Genomic DNA, 19620 nt, shown 5'->3' with positions numbered 1-19620 from the left:
GCCAGGACGGACGAATGGCCGGTGCATGATGGATCACTAATGGCGTCTGAACTCAGACGTGGCGCAAGGCCTCTTTCAGCAGTGGGTAGAGCCTTGATTAGATCTATTCGCCACAGAAGAGAACGCGCAATGTGATCAGTTCTGCGTGTTGGAATTTCCAAGGCGGCACTCGCTCGGAGACGCTTTTCATCGCGAGTGGAGCTGCGGTCTGTTGTACACCTGTCCGCCTATACTACTTCTATCTAGATCGCACACGCCAGTTCCGGGTGGACGACCAGCTCTTTGTTGGTTCCGTGGGAGCTAAGAAGGGACGGGCAGTGCACAAATGGACCATCTCTCGGTGGGTCGTCTTGTGCTTCAAGGTTTGCTACTCCTTAGCTAAGAAGGAGCCTCCAGTTGGGCTGCTCGCCCATTCCACTCGGGCCACGGCGGCTACTACTGCCCTGGGTCTGGGAGTCCCCTTGCAGGACATCTTTCAGGCAGCTATGTGGGCCTCGCTGCACACGTTTGCTAGGCACTACTGCATGGACAGCCAAGTCCGGAGAGATGGCTTTTTCGGCCGTTCTGTTCTCCAGGACTTTCTGGTGTGATCTTGGTTCGCAGACCCACCACCGGGGTTGGTATTGCTGGGGTATCTATTCTAAGGTAAGGAATCTAACACTAACCTGTTTCTTTCAGATGCACAAGTTACTTACCTTCGGTAGCGATATATTTGTAAGAAACAGTAGTTAGTGTTAGATTCCTTACCGCCCCACCCATCCTCCCCTTTCTGCGAACCAACATCTAGGGTTAAGGTATCTCCCTTTGAGGGCCCTAGTTTTATGGCACCAGTGTCGGTCTCTGGCATGGCTCTGCGTTCCTGGCACGGAAAGCTATGTACAAGAACTGACGTCCGCGTGCGAGGGCGGCATCGAAGTACTCCGACGTCATCCCGGTGATCACGACGCCAACGACGGACGCGGAGCCGCAGACGACGCCTACCGACGCGCAGGGGTACTGCTACACAAAACTTTCCAGGATCCAGTCTGACGCCTGGGGATATTCGAAGGTAAGAAATCTAACACTAACTACTGTTTCTTACAGATATATCGTTACCGAAGGTAAGTAATTTGTGCTTTAAGTACAGTAGTTACAGTTGTTGCAATGGGCAACTCATTTTCAAACACAATGCAACATTGAGGTCAATGTGAATTTCTAGGTAAATGTAATTAATTACTTTATGGATTACTTTTCTAACCACAGGACTGGATCCTAAATTCAGTTCTGATCACCTGTAAACAGTTGAGTAAAAGCGTTTTGGTTACAGTAGTGATTTTTAAGGAATGTTATTGTATTTTAATAGATGACAATTAGAAATATTTCACATAGAATCACCAATGTTTTCCTATGGGAGGAAATTAACTTATCAGGTAAGTAGTGTTAACGTTATTTTTTCTTACTCAGTGGTAGATCCTGGTTCCAGCACGGGTGCATCTCCTGAAAACAGTCGAAAATGCGTTTAAGTCATAGAGTCAATTTTTAAGGAATATTTTTAGGTTGGGAAAATAGACACTTGGAAACTTTTCTGGTGAAAACCACACAATGGATTCCTATGGAAGGAAGTACAAGCTACTGGTAAGTACGGTTAGAATTACTTTTCAGGATCAGTACTGGGCTCAAAGAAGCAGCACTGAGGTCACTCCTGATAACAGGGGAGTAAATCAGAATTCGTAGTTCTGCTGATTTTATAGGAATCTTTCAAAGAGAGAGAGAGAGAGAGAGATTTTTTGTATATTTCTCAAAATTATATACATTAGAAAACAGTTCATAAAACACAGAACAATAGGAACCGAGACAATTGATGGAGGCAGTGGCGGTAGAAAGACTCATGACATCCCCTATGTTTCATGGAAATGGTAGTTTTTTTGTTTTTTTTTACCAATTGCTTTGAATGGCTGCTATTCAATTAAGTGGGGAAAGAATAGCATAATCCTCGCCTCCGGTCCTGACATAGAATTCAAAGTCAACTATAAATTGTCTTGGGCTTTAATTCGTAGTTTTAGGTTTTGGTTCCTTGAGAATTGCTGATTAGGGAGTAGCATAAATGGTCTGCTTCAGGTCCATACCTCCTTGGATATTAAGTTTGGGCCCACAGTATAACACCCCCCCCCCCCAAACCTCTGCACACCGTCTGTTTGTTTCTTTCCATGTCTTCCGGTGTGGATCCAGAGCTCACTCCCTCGATTTCTACCACCTGATAGCAAACTTGTCTAAAAAAACTTTCAATATGCAGGACATATGTCTACCCCTAAAAAACGTTTTTAAACCATGCAAGTATTTTCACAAACAGATGGCAGTGCCAGACCCTCACGAGGTTTGTCTGTTGTCTGAGCTCCTCTCATGGCTGGAAGTCTGGTGACAAATACACTCGGAAGAATCAGAAGGCCTCAGCGACTGCAAGGGCAACTGTCGCCGAGCCCTGCAGGAAGGCTCAGAGGGGCTGGATCCCATTTGAAGTAGAGGATGAGGACATGTTCAGTCCTGAGGTTGTCATCCCACTCAGAACCGACTTCCTCACTATTCCCAATCCTGCCTGAGTTCCTGGGGGGCCGTTGATGATGCTGCAGCAGATGTAAGCTTTCAAAGAGGCTATCTTGCAGATTTTCGGTACTCTTCCATAGCCCTCTGCAGACCGCCAGTCGGGTTACCGCTGGCAGATCAGTCCTCATGCATACTGTGCCTGTTGACCCTACTCTGGTTCTGCCACTGTCATGCTGCTAAATTAGGCCCTGGAAGAAACACTGCCATTTTGGTCATGGCCCGCCTATTTACGGAAGCGCTTTTCCTTCTATGTCGCGCTAAGACAATTACGCTCATCAGCACTTCTTTTAGCTAAAGTGCTCCGCTTCATTCGCCATAGGCTGGGCAGCGGATCCCTTGCTGTGAAAGCTGCCCAGGCTTGAAATGCCCTTCCTTTTGCACTTCGCGATACCCAAGTCCCTCTGGCCTTCAAGAAACATCTAAAAACCTACCTCTTCGCCGAGTGTTAATTTGGTGACTCCTCTTGGTGTCGCGCTGGGACACTCCTCGGAGTAGCTGCGCGCGTTCTAAAAATTATATAACATGTATATGCTTCTTAAGTTGCCGCCTTTTCTACATTGACTTTTGACAAACCTATTGTGTGACAGTGCAGGATGTTTCTCTAAAATCACATTGTTACAATTCCACTTCGTAAGTACATTATCACCGCACCTTGAACAATTATTACAAGTCCTGAACACACATTGTGCATATGTTTTATTATCCATCCATGAGGCGATAGGGCTAATCCTCAACAAGGAAGCATAGATACTGTTATTATAAATACACTCTTATTTCTGTGCTCCAATTAGAGAGGCACTTTGCTGTCATTGTGAGGTTGTCGCTGTCAGTCTCAGCCCAGTTGATTACTGTTTACCTTCTGCAAGGAGGGATGTCTTGTGGCCATGACAGGGGACCTACATACCTTGCCTTCTGGTAATGGGGACTTAGATCATACAGTAGGGGATTCTTGGCAGAGCACCGGCACTAGGCAACCTAGTTAGGGAGCACAGAGTAGGAGTACACTATACCCAGTACTTGTATGCCATCATATATACACTGTTTTAGCAAAATGGTGGAATCGTTAATCCTTAGTACTGTCCTATATTGCAAATTACTTTTCTGCTTTCTATTAATCATTGCAGTGCATATATTTCATACAAGAATCATAATGGTTCAATAAGTATTGAAAAGGCCCTTTTGTGTATTTCCTGTGTATCTCTCGGAGTGAGCATGACTGACTGAGCGTAAAGGTTCTAGATTTGTTACCACGATAACTGGGGGAGTCAGGGTTGTCATGTTCTGAGGTTTCCCCGAACCATTCTTTACCTTGCCAGGTTTAGGGGTACTTATGATGGCACTGTGAACTAGCACGTCTATAGGCCAACGTATCCTTAGGGGGTGTGTGGAATCAGTCTGGCACTATGCCAACATTTGTTGTCCAACAAACGAACAGTTCCTACTGAAAAGTGGAAACTGGAAGACACCACTTCTCTGGGATCAACACCTACTTAGACACCTTATATTTGCCGAACACCTCGCTGGATCCCTTATCAACTCCAACAATGACAACTCCGCAAGGAGAGCCCATAGTCATTTCAGACACTGAAGCAAATCAGGTGCAACCTCGATTGAGCCCACCTAGACCTCTTCCACAACTTCCAAGTCACGGGGGCGCTTCCGCTACCACACAGATTTCAGACCTAGAGCACACAACTGTGATGAACCACAAATGTGGTGATGAAAATCTATCTGATTGAGACTTATAGCCTCAAATTCCTTCACTTATAATATTCCCCAGGCGTCACACTAGATCCACTAATTTTTTGTGAACAATACCCCTGCGGCCAGTAGGGGACTGGCCTTTCTTAAACTCTTTTGTCGAATATTTTTGAAACGTCCCCTGGTGTGGTAGGCATGTCCGCGAGAAAGCATTGTTTTTTTTAGTTCATTCTTTTTTTTTAGTTCATTCTTTTTATTGATTTTTGCAAAAACAATACAGAAAATACAGTAAAACATAGAAATACCTTATATCAGGGCTCACGTTGCCTAACAGAGAGGATAGAAGTTATTTGTTTAGATAATACTTTGGTAAAGATGTGTTTGAGGCATATGAGCTGCAGATCACACACTATGAATAGATCACCATCTGGTGTTGGGCCTGGATGTTTGCAGTTGTTTTTGTCTTGGTAAAGTCTTTGGAAGTCACAAAATAGGCGACTCCTCCTATAGACAATAGTGCGCATGGGCATTGACTCCACCTTCAGATTGTTTTTTTCCGCCATCGGGATCTGATGTGTTTCTCGCGCTCCAGTTCGGAACCGTCACCGATTCCACGTTTGACGCGCTATCCTTCACCCTTTCTATGGTATTGTTTTCCATCGTGATCCCCAGTCGTTGTGCATCTCTCCAACTTCGAAGTCCTCGATTCCGATCGTCGACGAGGGGCTTCGGGCCTACTTGGGCCTTGGCAACCGGCTCATGGAAAGGACTCCATTCAAGAAATGTCCTCAAAGTGGGTTGAAGTTTCCCCACACCGATCTGCATGAGGTATGTAAACTGTGCCTTTCACCGGAGCACGAGGCCAGAGACTGCAGCTTGTGCCTCTTTTCACTCCAAGAAGACTATTCGGGATCGTCAAACTCGAAGAACAATGGCTCTCTCCACAGCCATTCCCGATGACATTTTTCAAAAGGCTGTCGACGTACCAGAACAGGAGCAGGTCGAAGAACTCCTCATCAGTGCCTCCGAGGACTCCGATGTCGAAGATCTCACTCCTGCGCAGCAGGTCGTAAGTAAAGACGTCGCCCCGACCCCCTCCATACACCATCGAAAAAGGCTTCGGTCACACCTTCACCTTCGGGCCCAGGTGCACACCGAGAGACTGCTTCCCGTGTCCCACCCTCTGGCTCGGCAAAGAAGCCTATTAAGCCTTCAGGCGACTTGGGCTCGAGTCAGTCTGCTGTCTGTACCGAAACCCAGTCACTGGCACTGAAAAAGGAACGTCCTCTTCCTCCGTGCCGATTGCTGCCTCCACACCCAAGCACTCGGCACCAAAATCTACAGGCACCGACCCATCGACTCTGAAAAAAAAACTCTGAGCGGAGCAAAAAGCCACACCGTAAAAGTTCGGATTCACACCCTTTGGAGTCGAAAAAAGCCTCGGAACCGAAGAAACAGCCGGTTCCACAGAGACTGTAAAACATCACGGTTCCAAGCCAAAAAAACAGAAAACCGTGCCGGAGTCGGTGCCGCGTAAGTCTATCGAACCGAAAAAGTCGGCGCCGAAAGACCAGCCTCCATCAGAAGAGCTCTTTACACCAGACCCTAGACAGAAAACTCATCTAAAAGACCCTAAAACTGGTCAGCTCACCCTAAGTTCAAAGAAGAAACCATTGGATACGCCTGCACCGGCTCCACCACCTAATAAGAGTGACATTGGCACATGTCCCCTCAGGGTCCCTTCACCACCTCCTCCACCACCTCCCCCACCACACCATTCTCCTACACCATCTCTTCCACCAATGGATGATGATGACACCTCTGATGAAGGTGGGGAGTGCGGATGAGGAGCCACTGGGAGATCCTAGTCCACCTTCTTCCCCTGATCCCTGGGATGATTACAACATGCCAGATGTCCCTAATGTTCCACAGGAGGACATCTACCCCTCTAGGCCTAATCCCCCCACCCCAGAGGACACAACAGGTTTTAATCAGCTACTCCACTGAGCTGCCCAATACCGCGGGGTTAACTTGCATACAGACCCTGTGGAAGAGAAATTCCTAATGGCCACTATTGAAACCTCACAAAGGTCCACCTCTATTTTGCCTGTGCTAAAAGGGGTCATCAAGAATGCACCTGAAGTCTTTAAAGATCCTGTGAGGGCTAGAGTTAACCTCAGGATCGAGAAAAGATAAAAAGCTGCCACTGCGGACCCGGCCTACATTAAGGGCCCGTACCTTTAGATTCCCTAGTAGTCTCCAGTGCTAGGAAAAGGGCCAACTCTCAGACATCAGGGGACGCTCCACCCCCGATAAGAGTCCAAACTCTTGGACGTCTCTGGCAAAGGAGCAGCGTCACAAGCAGCTAACATATGGCGTATCGCCAACACTCAAGCTCTGTTAGCCTGATATGATAGGGCACATGACGATAAACTAGAGACCCTTTTGCAGCACCTCCGAGACAAATATAAAAACAGGGCCAATGACCTCATACAGGAGGGAAAAATCATCACTAACACCTACTTTCGTTGCGCTCTGGACGCAGCAGATACCGCCTCCAGAGCCGTCAACACAAGTGTTCTCCTGCGTACACCTGCTTGGCTGCGCATTTCAGATTTTAAAACTGAAGTACAAAGTTCCATCGTAAACCAACCATTCGATCAGGAACACTTATTTGGACCTAATGTAGATTCATCACTTGAAAAGATGAAGAAAGACAGACACAGCTAAATCAATGAGAGCCTTGCAATCGCATGCTCCCAGACGTTCTTTTCATCGCTCCTTCTATAAAGGCACCACCAGAGGCTACTCCTCTGACAACCCCTCCACCTCTTACAAGGCTCCCACCCAGTCTACAGTCACCAGAGGTTACCAGAGAGTAGGCTACAGAGGCAACAATAACAAAGGTAGAGGCAAGACCAACAATACCCGATCTGCCTCCACCCCTACCCAATGACTTCCCTCTGCTACCCCCAGACCATTCCACTCTGGTCGGGGGAAGAATACAACAGTTCCTTCCTGTCTGGAGCAGCATCACCACAGACAGGTGGGTGAGACAAATCGTTCAATGCGGTTACTGTCTGGAACTTACCTCTACTCCCCAAACATACCACCCAAACAGCGCCCAATGCCGTTAGAACATTTATCACTGCATAAGCAGGAAGTCATCTCCCTCCTACAAAAGAGTGCAATAGAACCAGTTCCCCTGCACCAACAAAACATAGGACGTTACTCTCTGTATTTTCTCATACCAAAAAAGGACGGCTCTCTGAGACCTATCCTAGACCTCAGACCCCTAAACCTGTACATACACTCAGACCATTTCCATATGGTCACACTTCAGCGGGTCCTTCCTCTTCTTTCACAAGGCGACTTCCTTGCCACTCTAGATCTCAAGGATGCCTACTTCCATATTCCCATTCACACATCGCACAGGAAATATCTCCGGTTCGTAGTGTACGGTCAACACTACCAATTCAAAAGTACTCTTTCGAAGTCACCACAGCACCAAGAGTATTAACCAAGTGCCTAGCGGTAGGTGCAGCTCATCTAAGAAGACAACCCATTCACGTCTTCCCATATTTGGACGACTGGCTTATAAAAGCCAGCTCATACAGTCAGTGTGTACATCACACCCGCGCCACTATTCAACAACTTGGGGTTTACAGTAAACCACGTAAAGTCTAATCTACAACCGTCCCACATACAACAATACCTGGGTGCCACAATAAACACCTCAAAACCCCTCGTGTATCCCAGTCCAACCAGGATAGCAAGCATGCAAACCCTCCTAACCAAATTTCAGCCTCAACACTCTCTTCCAGCTCAAGTGTTCATGCAGCTCATAGGGATAGGGATGATGCCTCTTGTATATTCATAGTGCCTCACGCAAGACTCCAGATGCGTCCTCTCAAAGAGTGCCTAGCACGCCAATGGAACCAGGCTCAAGGTCAGATAACAGATCTGGTGTTGGTAGACGGTCGCACTCATCGCTCTCTGCAGTGGTGGAACACCAAAAACCTTTCCAAAGGGTGACCTAGAGAAAGTTCCACAGATTGTCTTGACAGCAGACGCATCGCTCCCTCTGGGGGGCTCATCTATTACATCACACCATGCAGGGCAGGTGGACTCCTCAACAGAAGTTACTCCACATCATCCACCTAGAGTTACTAGCCATATTCTTAGCCCTAAAGGCTTTCCAGAAACAAGTATCTGGCAAGGCTGTCCTAGTCAGCACGGACAACATGACAGCCATGTGCTACATACAAAAACAAGGCGGGACACATTCTCTGCAGCTCTCTCAACTAGCACAAAGCATATAGAGATGGGCTATACCTCACAACATTTTTCTCCTAGCCCAACATGTCCCGGGAGTCCAGAACAACATAGCCGATCTGTTAAGCCGTCAAACACAGATTCATGAGTGGGAACTTCATCCACAAGTCCTTCAACCATTTTTTCAAATGTGGTAACAATCAGAGGTAGGTCTCTGCGCCACACACGAAAACGCCAAATGCCCAAGCTTTGCTGCCAGATATCCACACCCATTGTCCAAAGACAATGCAATATGGAAGAATTGGTCAGGCAAATTTGCGTACCCTTTTCCGCCTCTCCCACTCATTCCACTGGTGTTACAGCTACAGCAACACTCACTGACTCTCATTCTAGTTGCTCCAACTTGGGCCAGACAACCATGGTACACCACATTACTAAAACTGTCAGTAGTTCCGCACCAAAAACTACACCGCTCCCCACGCCTCTTAACCCAGAACCGTGGAGAGATCAGACACCCGGACCCAGCTCAGCTCAACCTTGCGATCTGGCTCCTGAGGGCTTAAAATTTGGTTACCTTAACCTTCCCCCTGACTGTATGAATGTTATTAAGGAGGCTAGAGGTCCCACCACTAGAGCATGCTATGCAGCCAAGTGTAAAAGATTTGTCATATATTGTCATAACAACACCATCAATCCCCTAGATGTGTCTATCCAACACATCATAGGTTACCTACTACATCTTTAAAGGTGTAACTTAGTCTATACATCTATTAGGTTGCACCTCGCAGCCATAGCAGCATATTAACAAAATGGGCAACACTTATCACTTTTCAGAGTGCCCGCCATCAAAGCATTTATGGAAGGCCTCAAAAGAATAATTCCTCCCAGAGTACCACCCTCACCTGTGTGGAATTTAAACAGTTCTTCCAAGACAAATGGGTCCTCCCTTTGAACCTCTACATAAACGTGAGCTACAGTTTTTAACAGGGAAGGTTGCTTTCCTAGTGGCCATCACTTCTCTTAGAAGAGTTAGTGAACTACAAGCACTAACTATTCAAGAACCTTTCTTAAAAAACGATCATACGGTTGTTCTCTGAACTAATCCTAAATTTCTCCCTAAAGTTATTTCTCCCTTCCACCTCAGTCAGTCTGTGGAGTTGTCAGTGTTTTTCTCACAAACAGTCGCAGAAAGAGCTCTTCATACTCTAGATGTTAAAAGTGCATTGCTTTATAACATTGAGAGAACACAGCCTTTTCGTAAGACCAAACAACTTTTTGTATCTTTCTCACCACCACATAAAGGCAACCCCATATCAAAATGTGGGATAGCAGTATTGTTAAGTGCATACAAATTTCCTATCACAAAGCAAAACGTTTCTTATCGGTTCCTCCTAAAGCCCACTCTACAAGAAAGATAGGGGCTTTAATGGCATTTTTAGGGAACATTTCCTTAGACGACATCTGCAAAGCAGCTACATGGTCTACACCACACACATTCACAAAACCCTATTGTGTAGATGTGCAAACAAAACAACAAGCTACTGTGGGCCAGGCTGTACTCAAAACACTATTTCAAACAACTACAACAGATACTGGTGGTCGCCACTAAGGAATGGGTACTGCTATACAATCTATGTATAGTGTATGATCTGCAACTCCTATGCCTCGAACGGAAAATGCTACTTATCAGTATGCATCTGTTCTTAGCATGTAAAGCTGCAGATTCACACACGCCCACTCACCTCCCTGGCTACCTTTATCTGTTCCATTATCATCTTATTTAGATACAACATACATGGGCAACTTTCTGTTATAACAAAACTCCATCATTTCCCTTCTTGGCGAAAAAACAATCTGAAGATGGAGTCGATGCCCATCCACACTATTGTCTACAGGAGGAGTCATCTATCTTGTGACTTCCAAAGACTTTACCAAGACAAAAACAACTGCAAACATCCAGGCCCAACATCAGATGGCGGTCTATGCAGAGTGTGTAAATCTGCAGCTCTACATGCCAAGAACAGATGCATACTGGTAAGTAGCATTTTCCTTAGACGGTAAAATTGCATAAACAGATGGCAGCGCATAGTTGACAAAGCACTTCGGATGGATCGAGCCTTTTAGGTCTACCCCATTTTGATTAGTCACCCTACAAACCTTGCCTGCTTCTGATCGCTAACAGCGATGCGCCACAGTTACAATTGTGATCATATATTGCAAATTTATATCAACTGCATTACATAACCTCAATCCTCCAATGTTATATAGGGAAAGTTAAAGTAGAATAAACGACTTAAAGTAAATAAATAACTAGAAGTACATAGTTAACCAATAAGAAAGAGTAAGAAGAAAAAACGAGAAAGGATTGTTGTAAGCCCTGTGCACCAGTGACTGATCCATATCTCATCTGTCTCTGGTGCCTCTAGCATGACGCCAACACCTGCATCAATTGTCGTACAATGGACTCCAAAGCCTTGAGGGAGCGGACCCTCAAAATACTTGCTGATCCCACTCGACGTGCAGCACCCCAACAGTCTCTATCCCAGTTGAGGGAAAGGTCCTGGGATTGGTCGCAGAGACACTCATAATCCTCATCAGACGGGCGTCTGGTATGTCCCACAAACTCAAAAAAGAACAAGAAGTCCGAAGTCTTCGACTTTGCCATGTCCATCGAAGTTTTGAGACGCGGGAGCGTTGGCATTGGAGGGCTGGCTCTGCGGTTGAGCCTGCGCCTAGGGCGACTTCACGCCTACCCAAGTTTCCAGAAGCCAGAGCAACCCCCGCCCAACTCCATGAATTTCATGAGGCATTCGCCTCATATTTGGGCAGCTCGTCCCCACTGGAATGCTTTCCTTGGGTTCGGGAGGGGGCCCTACCGGTCTTCGTCCGGTGAGTTTGCCTGCTGCACTTGTCAGGCCTCTTGGATTTATGGACGGATCCGGACCAGCCCCAGACGAGCCAACGTAACCTTCCACAGTGCTAGCCCTATTGTAATGCCCATTGGCTATGCTGGTCCCATAATCATTCCCGACACTGAGCCTGATCGGTGTCGTCAGGCGCTGGCTGGAGGCATTCCATCCAGGCTGAACGTTTGCCTTATTCCTAAGAGCTGGACTTGGGGATGGCTGGGAGGGGGCACTAGACCCTGATGAATATCAGGCCCTAGATGTCACCAAGGACACCTAGTGTGAGGATTTGGCAGATGCCAGTGTACTGGACTCCTTAGATACTGGCTTGCTCTCACCTACCATGGCTACGGAGGAGACCGCCTTATTTACTGTGGAAATGAGGAGACGTAGTTAAGTTAGCCATTTGCTGCAGGCTGGATACGACTGACTCCTTAGAACGGTTTCATCATCTGTGGCCCTTAGGCGCCATGCCTTGGTGTGAACCACAGATTTTTCTGGGGATGTCCAGGCTTCGCTCATGGACATGCTGTTTGATGGCTGCCATCTCTCGAAGACCAGACCTACTCGGAGCAGGAGAGTTTCAAGGACAGTAGATCTAGGGCCAGGTCATTGAGCGTTTCCATACGCCCTTGCCAACCCCATTCTGCCCTCCACTGCCATGGAAAGGGCTTTCATCTGTGTCTCTACCCACCCAGCCAACCATAGTTCTCTCTACTTCTAGAAATGTCCATCCACCCTCACAAGAAGCTACAACTATGCCCAGATCTGCTTACACATCCGAGTTAGTTAGTTAGTTAGTAAATCCCAATCTCAGGGTGCACAGCCTTGCAACTTATCACCTGAGGTCATAGAAGGTGGCAATTTACTACTGCTGTTCCTAAACAGGCTAGAAAACGTACCATACAAATGTTACACAACAAATTCGAAGCAGTTTTTTCCAAGCCCATGATAGTGCAAACTATTGTTACTTGTTGAATCTTCAAAGGTCAGAGCATGCTTATTCGTGTGTAACCCTAGCTGCAATAGCTGCCTACTTGCAAAAAAGGTAACATCAGTCGATTTTTAAAACGCCTGGTTAAACCCTTATCAAAGTGTTTAAAAATGAAATCCCTCCTATATTACCCCCAGTCCTTTCATCTGAACTTTATATCCTTCACAGTCAACTTATGGGACCTCTCTTTGTACCCCTCCACTCGTGACTTATAGTTTCTCTCATGATAAATGGCTCACCTTGTAGCCGACGCCTCATCTGCAAATTAAGTTCACTCCAAACATTGTCAGTTGAAGAACTTTTATCAATGTCCAAAATGACATAGTTTCATGACAAATGATTGTTCACCTTTTGGAAGATTTTTATTTCATGTAGCGTTTCTATTATTTGAGGATCAGAGTTTGCTTTTGCCCGGTATTACCTTTAGGCCTGGGTGGAGTCAAACTCTGCAAAGTGACCAAAAAACTCTGCCACGCTACAGCCCTGCCAAGTATCACGCGCATTTTCGTGTGATGGTGCGCATCCCGCACTAAAATGTGAAGTCACGCATTTATAGCGCTGGAGCGCTGCTATATTTAGTAGTGAGCAAAGTAGCACGGAACTGCGCTGCTCCGGCAGCCACAGAGTGGTTCATTGACATACTGATTGCTGCTCCAGACCTGGCTCTGTATTCGTGGCGGGATTCACGTGACCTGATGGCGTCACGGAGATTGCAAGAATGATTTGCCCAATTGTAAGCCGATGCAGGACTTAATGGGTGGCAGTTTAGGTTTCCCAAATAAGTTTGGCAGCCCCCCAGTCGCTGCGCTTGCACCACTACCTGTTATGCCGCCAATATTGCGGTGCCTGCGGCATCTAATTAAGAATGCAGCTCGAGTGAGTCTGGAGTCTGAGCCAGAGCAGCAGTGACTCGTTGCGGCCAACCCAGACCGTGGGTCGCTCTGTTAGACTGTCACTAGCACTCTCAGGTCTGTAATCCAGTAGTTAACCTTGTTGAAAATACTTAATTTAGTCAGAGCGTCATAACCGGGGTCTGACTTTCAAGCAAACACACTGTACATTGAATAATTAGAACGCCACTGAGTGTCTACTCAGCCTCTGGCAGTGCTCGGACCGCTCAACTGACAGACAGTGTAGTCCAGTCCGTTGGTAAATTATTAAGTTGTTGAAAATACTGTGACGCAGTACAGTTGCAACCATAATTATTTGTTCAGGCTTGGCCTAAATGACTTACTCATCTCTCTCGCCTCATCAATAATAATTAGCAAATGCAGCCCTCTGTATAGCCCCCCTCTTGAAACATCCTTTTCTTTCCTTTTACTTTTTGTTTGTTCTTGGAAGCGTTTGGTCCTGTATTTTTGTTCCTCATAAGTGCTTTGGCCTGTATGTATTTTGTATTTCCTAATCTCTTAAAAATGCTTGAGCCCGCAGAGTAGTTATTAACCCTCTTTTATGGTGTATCACTACTTTCTCCTACAGCAGTGGCCTGCAGCTGTTTACAGCGCGTGGGCCCCTATAGTAAGCCTGCAGCTGTTTACAGCGCGTGGGCCCCTATAGTATTTGTTTGAAAAATGTTTGTAATGATTTTCCCGGCTGAAGCAGTGGCATTTAACCCCTTCCATGCTGCCGACGGCAGCGCTAACTCGCTGGTGCTGCCGTCGGCCAATGGCTGAAATCGCGGAAGCAGCCAACGGGTTAATAAGTCTCAGATTTCGGCAGTTTGTGTTTATGCAGCATAGGGGCCTGTCAGTGTATACTTCCACTCAAATGTTCGAACTTGACTTCTGACAGTGCAAGGGCCCTCACAGATAAATGATGTTGAGGACTGAAAGGTTGCAGGAAAATATCCTTTCGCGTACCACCCCAACAAAAAATAATATGGATACCAGGCCTACAACCTCAGGTTGGCAGATTCTAAGCCCTATAACAGATGGCATTGCTGTCGGCAGCTTCAAGTGACAGTGACACAGAATCAGCAAATCTGTAGATTTACAAACAATGCAGTGCTTACTGCTTTGGGTTTAATGTTTCAAAGTACTGTAAAAAGGCAGATGGTATATTTACTTTATACATTAGCAAAACAGTGACTTGAGAACGAGTACATAGCCAGCACAGGTAAAACCATAAGGTAATGGATATATTGAGTATACTGTCTGTGGCTTGCACCTTTCACATGCAATAAATAACAGCTGTTGTTCGTATTATTTTATCACATGGGTAAAACAGAATCCCTAGTAGCATATTTAATTATTATTTAGTGCCTCTGGCATGTAGTTTCTAAGCGCTTTGTGTATTACTATCTGCATTCTCCTATCGATCTATGCATTATGATATCTGCAGTGTGTGCACTCTGTCGCCGAGAACTGCAATCATGCACTCTGTTTCGGTTAGTGCTCTTCCATTTCTGGAGTTTTGCAGCAGTTTTAAGATCTTCTTAGAATTTCCTGTTGCTCAAATGCATTCAATTTCTGATATTTATGTTTCACTCGTCTTCATTGCTTGATTTTGCTCGCGATAAAGTGTCACTCATATTTGTTGAAATGTCACTCATAATTAAATTATAGTTATGAGCATGTCACACATAGCAACATGAAACCTTGCAGCTATGACGATATGCGGAGTTCCGCAATTGGCGGAGTATGTTTGCTCATGCTGTCCGCGTTGATATTCAGCGCCTGGTGTGTAAGTCGCCTGATGTAAAGGTTTTACAGCACGAGTGGCACCATGCGTAGCATAAGAGGGTTCTGCTTCTTTTCTTTCTGCTAAAGTAGATTTTCTACCCGAGCGGCACCTTTGTTAACGTGAATGGAAGATTTTTCAACAGGAGCGGTCATCCTAGACTACCTGCATTGAGAAATCTGACCAGCCCGCGTTGCGAAATCTCGCTAGGAGGTGGATTTTCCTCGCTCCCACTCACCAACTTGATGTTGGTGAGGGTGTAAAAAACATTAGCAGAAAGGAGTTTTTTCGAACTCCACGTGCTCTACGGAGTGCTTAAAACTCGCAAACAGAATGGCGTTCACCGCCCAGGCCTAATTATTTTAAAGATAAAGAAACTGTAGTGAAAACGTTATCCACTATATGAAATAACGTCACTAGTGAAGAGACATGATGTATACCACCACACAAACATTTGAGCACAATTATTTTTTTACTTACTTTTTTTTCCATTACATTGGATCTTTTGACGTGAGAAGATTCCAATGATATTTTTCACTTGTTGCTTTATGGATTTTTACAAGTTTAAAGTATTGATTGAAACACTATTAAAACGTTGCATTATTGATGCATTTAAACCTTCAAGAGTGTTTTTGCAAGTGTGAGATGTGTATGTGCATCAAAGTATGATTCTTAATAAGTTTACGAGTTTGCTTTTGTTGATAAACCTGGAAGATGTCAATGGGAAAGTTTAAGTAAGCTTCAAAAAATGTTTTCTTTCTCCTCAGTGTGCAGTTGGGACGACTGGCCAGAAATCTATATCTAGAGTCATTGAATACTTGGAAAGCTGCTAGAATCTTCAACAGCCATCACTTGGTGATGTGGGCACTACCCTTCGAGGCAGAGTTGTGAAATTGTCATTGCAGTCGTGTTCAGAGGACTCTGCGCGTCTCTTCTGTGGACACGTTATTCAGAGCAAATTTGGGATGTGCATTTCGATGTAAATGTTACTGCTCTACAATGGTCAGCTGTTGCCCAAAGTGAGATATGAAGATGTTATATAAGAAAATACAAAACTCCGATACAGGACAGCACATTTTTTTTTGTATATTGGTTCTTTTTCTTTGAGTTAATGGGTAAAGTTTTTGGCCAGTTACGTATGGGTTACTGCTGTATATGCAACTTTAGCTAACTGTTGAAGTTAGCGAAAATGGTATGGCAACCCAACAAAGTTAGTTGGCATCTCCAAGATGGCCCACCTCGTAGTAGTGCTGAAACTCAGAACGCCGGGTGCTCTTGTGTTTCTTTTGGAAAGGGGGTGAATTGAATTTGTTTTGGAAAAGCTTCCAAAACCAACAACTCAGATGTTTAGAAAATTAAAATATTGTGTAAAGATTTTATTTTATTGTTGTCTAGTGCTTTATTTTTTATTTTTATTTAGACGCTTTTGAAATTAATGTTTTTAATTGAAAGTTTTGTTTATAATGTTTATTTAAAACTTCTTGGAATCCTGAAACCAAATGTCAGGATTTTGTTTCGAGATGGAGATTGTCGCAGAACTTATTCTGAGATAGTCAAGGCACAATTGATTTTTGGATCTTGAAGCCTATTCTTTTCTGATAAGTATTAAAATCAGAAGTAAGCGTATTGTTGGACAAATTAGCAAAGGGAATGCCTCAGGTGTACGTGTATGCTCTGTTAACATGTAGCATACATGCAATCCAGAATCAATAGAAGTCCACTGTTTGATGCAACTGCCGATGCAAATTGTAGTTGCAGCTGTATTATGGGCAATATTATTTTAAAAATGGACCGTACCATTGTCCCTGCTCAGATTGCCTGTGGCTCTGCACTTACGTTGGTGTTTGTTCAAAGTTTTGTTTTAGAGAAAGCAGCTGAAATGAAGACAGTAAATCTGAGATTGAGGGACGTTGCAGGCTTTAAACAGTCCTTTTACTCATTTTTGTATTCTTGTTAAAAACATCCTTTGGAAACCTATTTCGAAGAGCCATGATGTATATTAAAATCTGCAATAAGGGAGACATCTTTTCTGTGGGATCCATTTTTTTTTCTAAAATGTAAATGAGCCTACCAGTTGTTTGTTTTTAGTTTTTTACTTTGTCTGATTGTTACTGGCCATCTAAGGATATAATTTTGTTTTCCCGTTTGCTTCATTAACTTTGCCTTGAGAAATGTGCCAGCCTTCCTCTTCATTTGTAGTTTGAACTGAAAGATTTATTGTCTAAACCAACACAGTTTACTTTAAATGACTGTCTACCTACTTATGCCAATTCCAATCCTTCGAAAACCCCGGTTCTTGTTCCCCAGTAGCACATCTGAACAGAGTCGAGTTGGTCAGTTCTTTCCATGTTGTAAAACAAAGTTATGGTCTAGGGCATCTCCGGATTCCAGAATGTGATCCCCGTCCTTTGTCAAAATAGCTATCTATATGCACTACTAAAATGTAGTTTGAAGTAGAACAAAAAAAATGACTACGTAAAATATTTATGGCTCAGTTCAAACTAAATAGCTTACATAAAAATTTGCAAAATGTCCTCTGACCAATTATTTTTTATTCTGTAGTAATCATGCCGAAAAGTTGATTTTGGCAAAGAACGTAGACTCTTGACCATGGAAAGTTCATCACTAATAGAGATACAAGTGCAGATGGACATGTCAAGGTTTACAATTCAAAGTCCTATCATCCCTGATTTTTCTGTAACCAGTAAACAAGTGTGAAGTGCAGCCTTGTTTAAATTTTGCATCTCTTTTCTCTGCTGTCAACCAAAAACGTTTCACATATTCCCACGATCGCTGTGGTGGCACGTTATCATGAGATATAGGAGCAGCGATGTTTGATTTGAGGAATTTTAATTTGATTTTGGCTAATAAGCAAAAGAGCCCACGAAAAAGCCAGTTATTAGTTTAATGAAAGTCACTGTCTGTTACACTTAACATAATTTTAGCATAGCAACAATCATTGCCAATGAAACCAAAACATAATTAATTTGTATGCAGTTTAGAGAGATGCAAACAAGCTGTTCTTATACAAGTTGTTAGCACTTAAGCATCCTTTTCCTACCAATGTGTTAATGCAATATCTCTTCTTTGTTCACATTTTTGACTGGAGAAAATAGCTGTTTTAAAGGTTAAAAGGGCAGACTATTGGCTATTTGACATTATTCTGCTCAACTTCGTAAAATATTTCTGCCAATATTACATTACTGAACAAGAGGTGAGGAGAAAACCTGGGTAATATCAGAGATTGTCGTTTTAAAAAGAACTATTGATGGTGACAGGCAACAGATGTCAAGAAGTGTGGTGTAGATTTTAATCTCCGATGCTCCTTTTGTCAGTCACAGTAATAGCTTTAAAGTGGATCAAGGATACGTTTAAAATGTGTATCCTATGAATGCGTGTAGGCTAATAACGTTAAGGTGACATCAGGGCTTTATGTAATGAATTTCAAATTAAACACCACACACAATTGTCCATTATGACGTTTTTGACTTGGAAATCCCATGTTACGATTGTATGTAATTGCACCAATACGTTGCAATCATTGACAAGAAACAGTGAGTTGGATCAAAGATTTTGAGAGAATTTTGTCCACATGGTTTAGTAACTGTTAAGTAATTATATCCACCATCACCTCCATCTAAATGATTTCCCCTTCTTTAAGAAGAAACCAGATTTTTCAAAGTCTAACTTTTGTAGATTCCTGTGTTATATGAAACCAAGAATGGCTGTAATCAATGAGCAGGGCCGACAAAACCTTTGTTACAAGTATGAATGGAAGTGGTTTTACTTCAGTGGATTCGTATTTTATACCTAGTTTCCGGACTCTGGCAAAAGTAGGTTTACTTTTTTTCCGTTTGGGGTGGGAATTTAGTATAAGTGCAAACCGCCTTGTGAATTGCAATGAATTTATTTAGACCTTCCATGGACTTTGCATCAAGGGTACTGAAGTCTGTTTGAAAAATAACATGTTTAAAGTAACATTTTCCATTGTAAATATCCCTGTAAATACAATCGGTTGGAAATTAGAATGGTAGAATACTTTTCTGAATCCAATCCTATTTTTATTTTATACAATATTTCGCAGCTGTGATCTTTGGAGATAAAGCCAACGGCAGGAAAAAAATCAAGTTTGTACGAGTTTCATGAAGTATGTCTGGGTTTTTGTAAATAATTTTAACTGAAATAAAATTGCTACTTTCAATATATATTTTGTTGTCTTGGTATATATGAAGTTCCATAAAATAAGTGCTTACAGTTTTTCTTACCCTTTTTTTATTTCATATTGTAGCGATCGTAAAAGAGGCAGTGAAGATGTGAAGGCTCTCTTTTCAACTTGTCATTGGAATGGTGGATATCCTGTTTCTGAATGCCTTCTGCACAAGTAGGGAGCACTAGCTCCATTTCAACAGCGGCCCCATGGTCACTTGACTGGAGCTTCTATAGCGCCCAAGTAGGGGCACCGATGTCAGTTTTCATTTTACTCCA

At 43.9% G+C, this 19620-nt stretch overlaps 1 protein-coding gene across 2 annotated transcripts in view; it reads left to right on the top strand.

Moving 5' to 3' along the window:
- WAPL (WAPL cohesin release factor) overlaps positions 1 to 19340 on the top strand; it is a 1132828-nt gene extending 1113488 nt beyond the window's left edge. For both annotated transcript variants that reach the window (XM_078643290.1, XM_078643291.1), the window contains exon 19: positions 15903 to 19340. In XM_078643290.1, the coding sequence (XP_078499416.1) occupies positions 15903 to 15968 (66 nt within the window). In that variant the 3' untranslated portion in view covers positions 15969 to 19340. The remainder of the gene's footprint in view (positions 1 to 15902) is intronic.
- The last annotated feature ends 280 nt before the right edge of the window (positions 19341 to 19620 follow it).

Source organism: Lissotriton helveticus, chromosome 5_1, assembly GCF_964261635.1.
Source record: "Lissotriton helveticus chromosome 5_1, aLisHel1.1, whole genome shotgun sequence".
NCBI lineage: Eukaryota > Metazoa > Chordata > Amphibia > Caudata > Salamandridae > Lissotriton > Lissotriton helveticus.
Note: the sequence above shows the minus strand (reverse complement) of the source record. Positions and strands in the feature narration are given on the sequence as shown.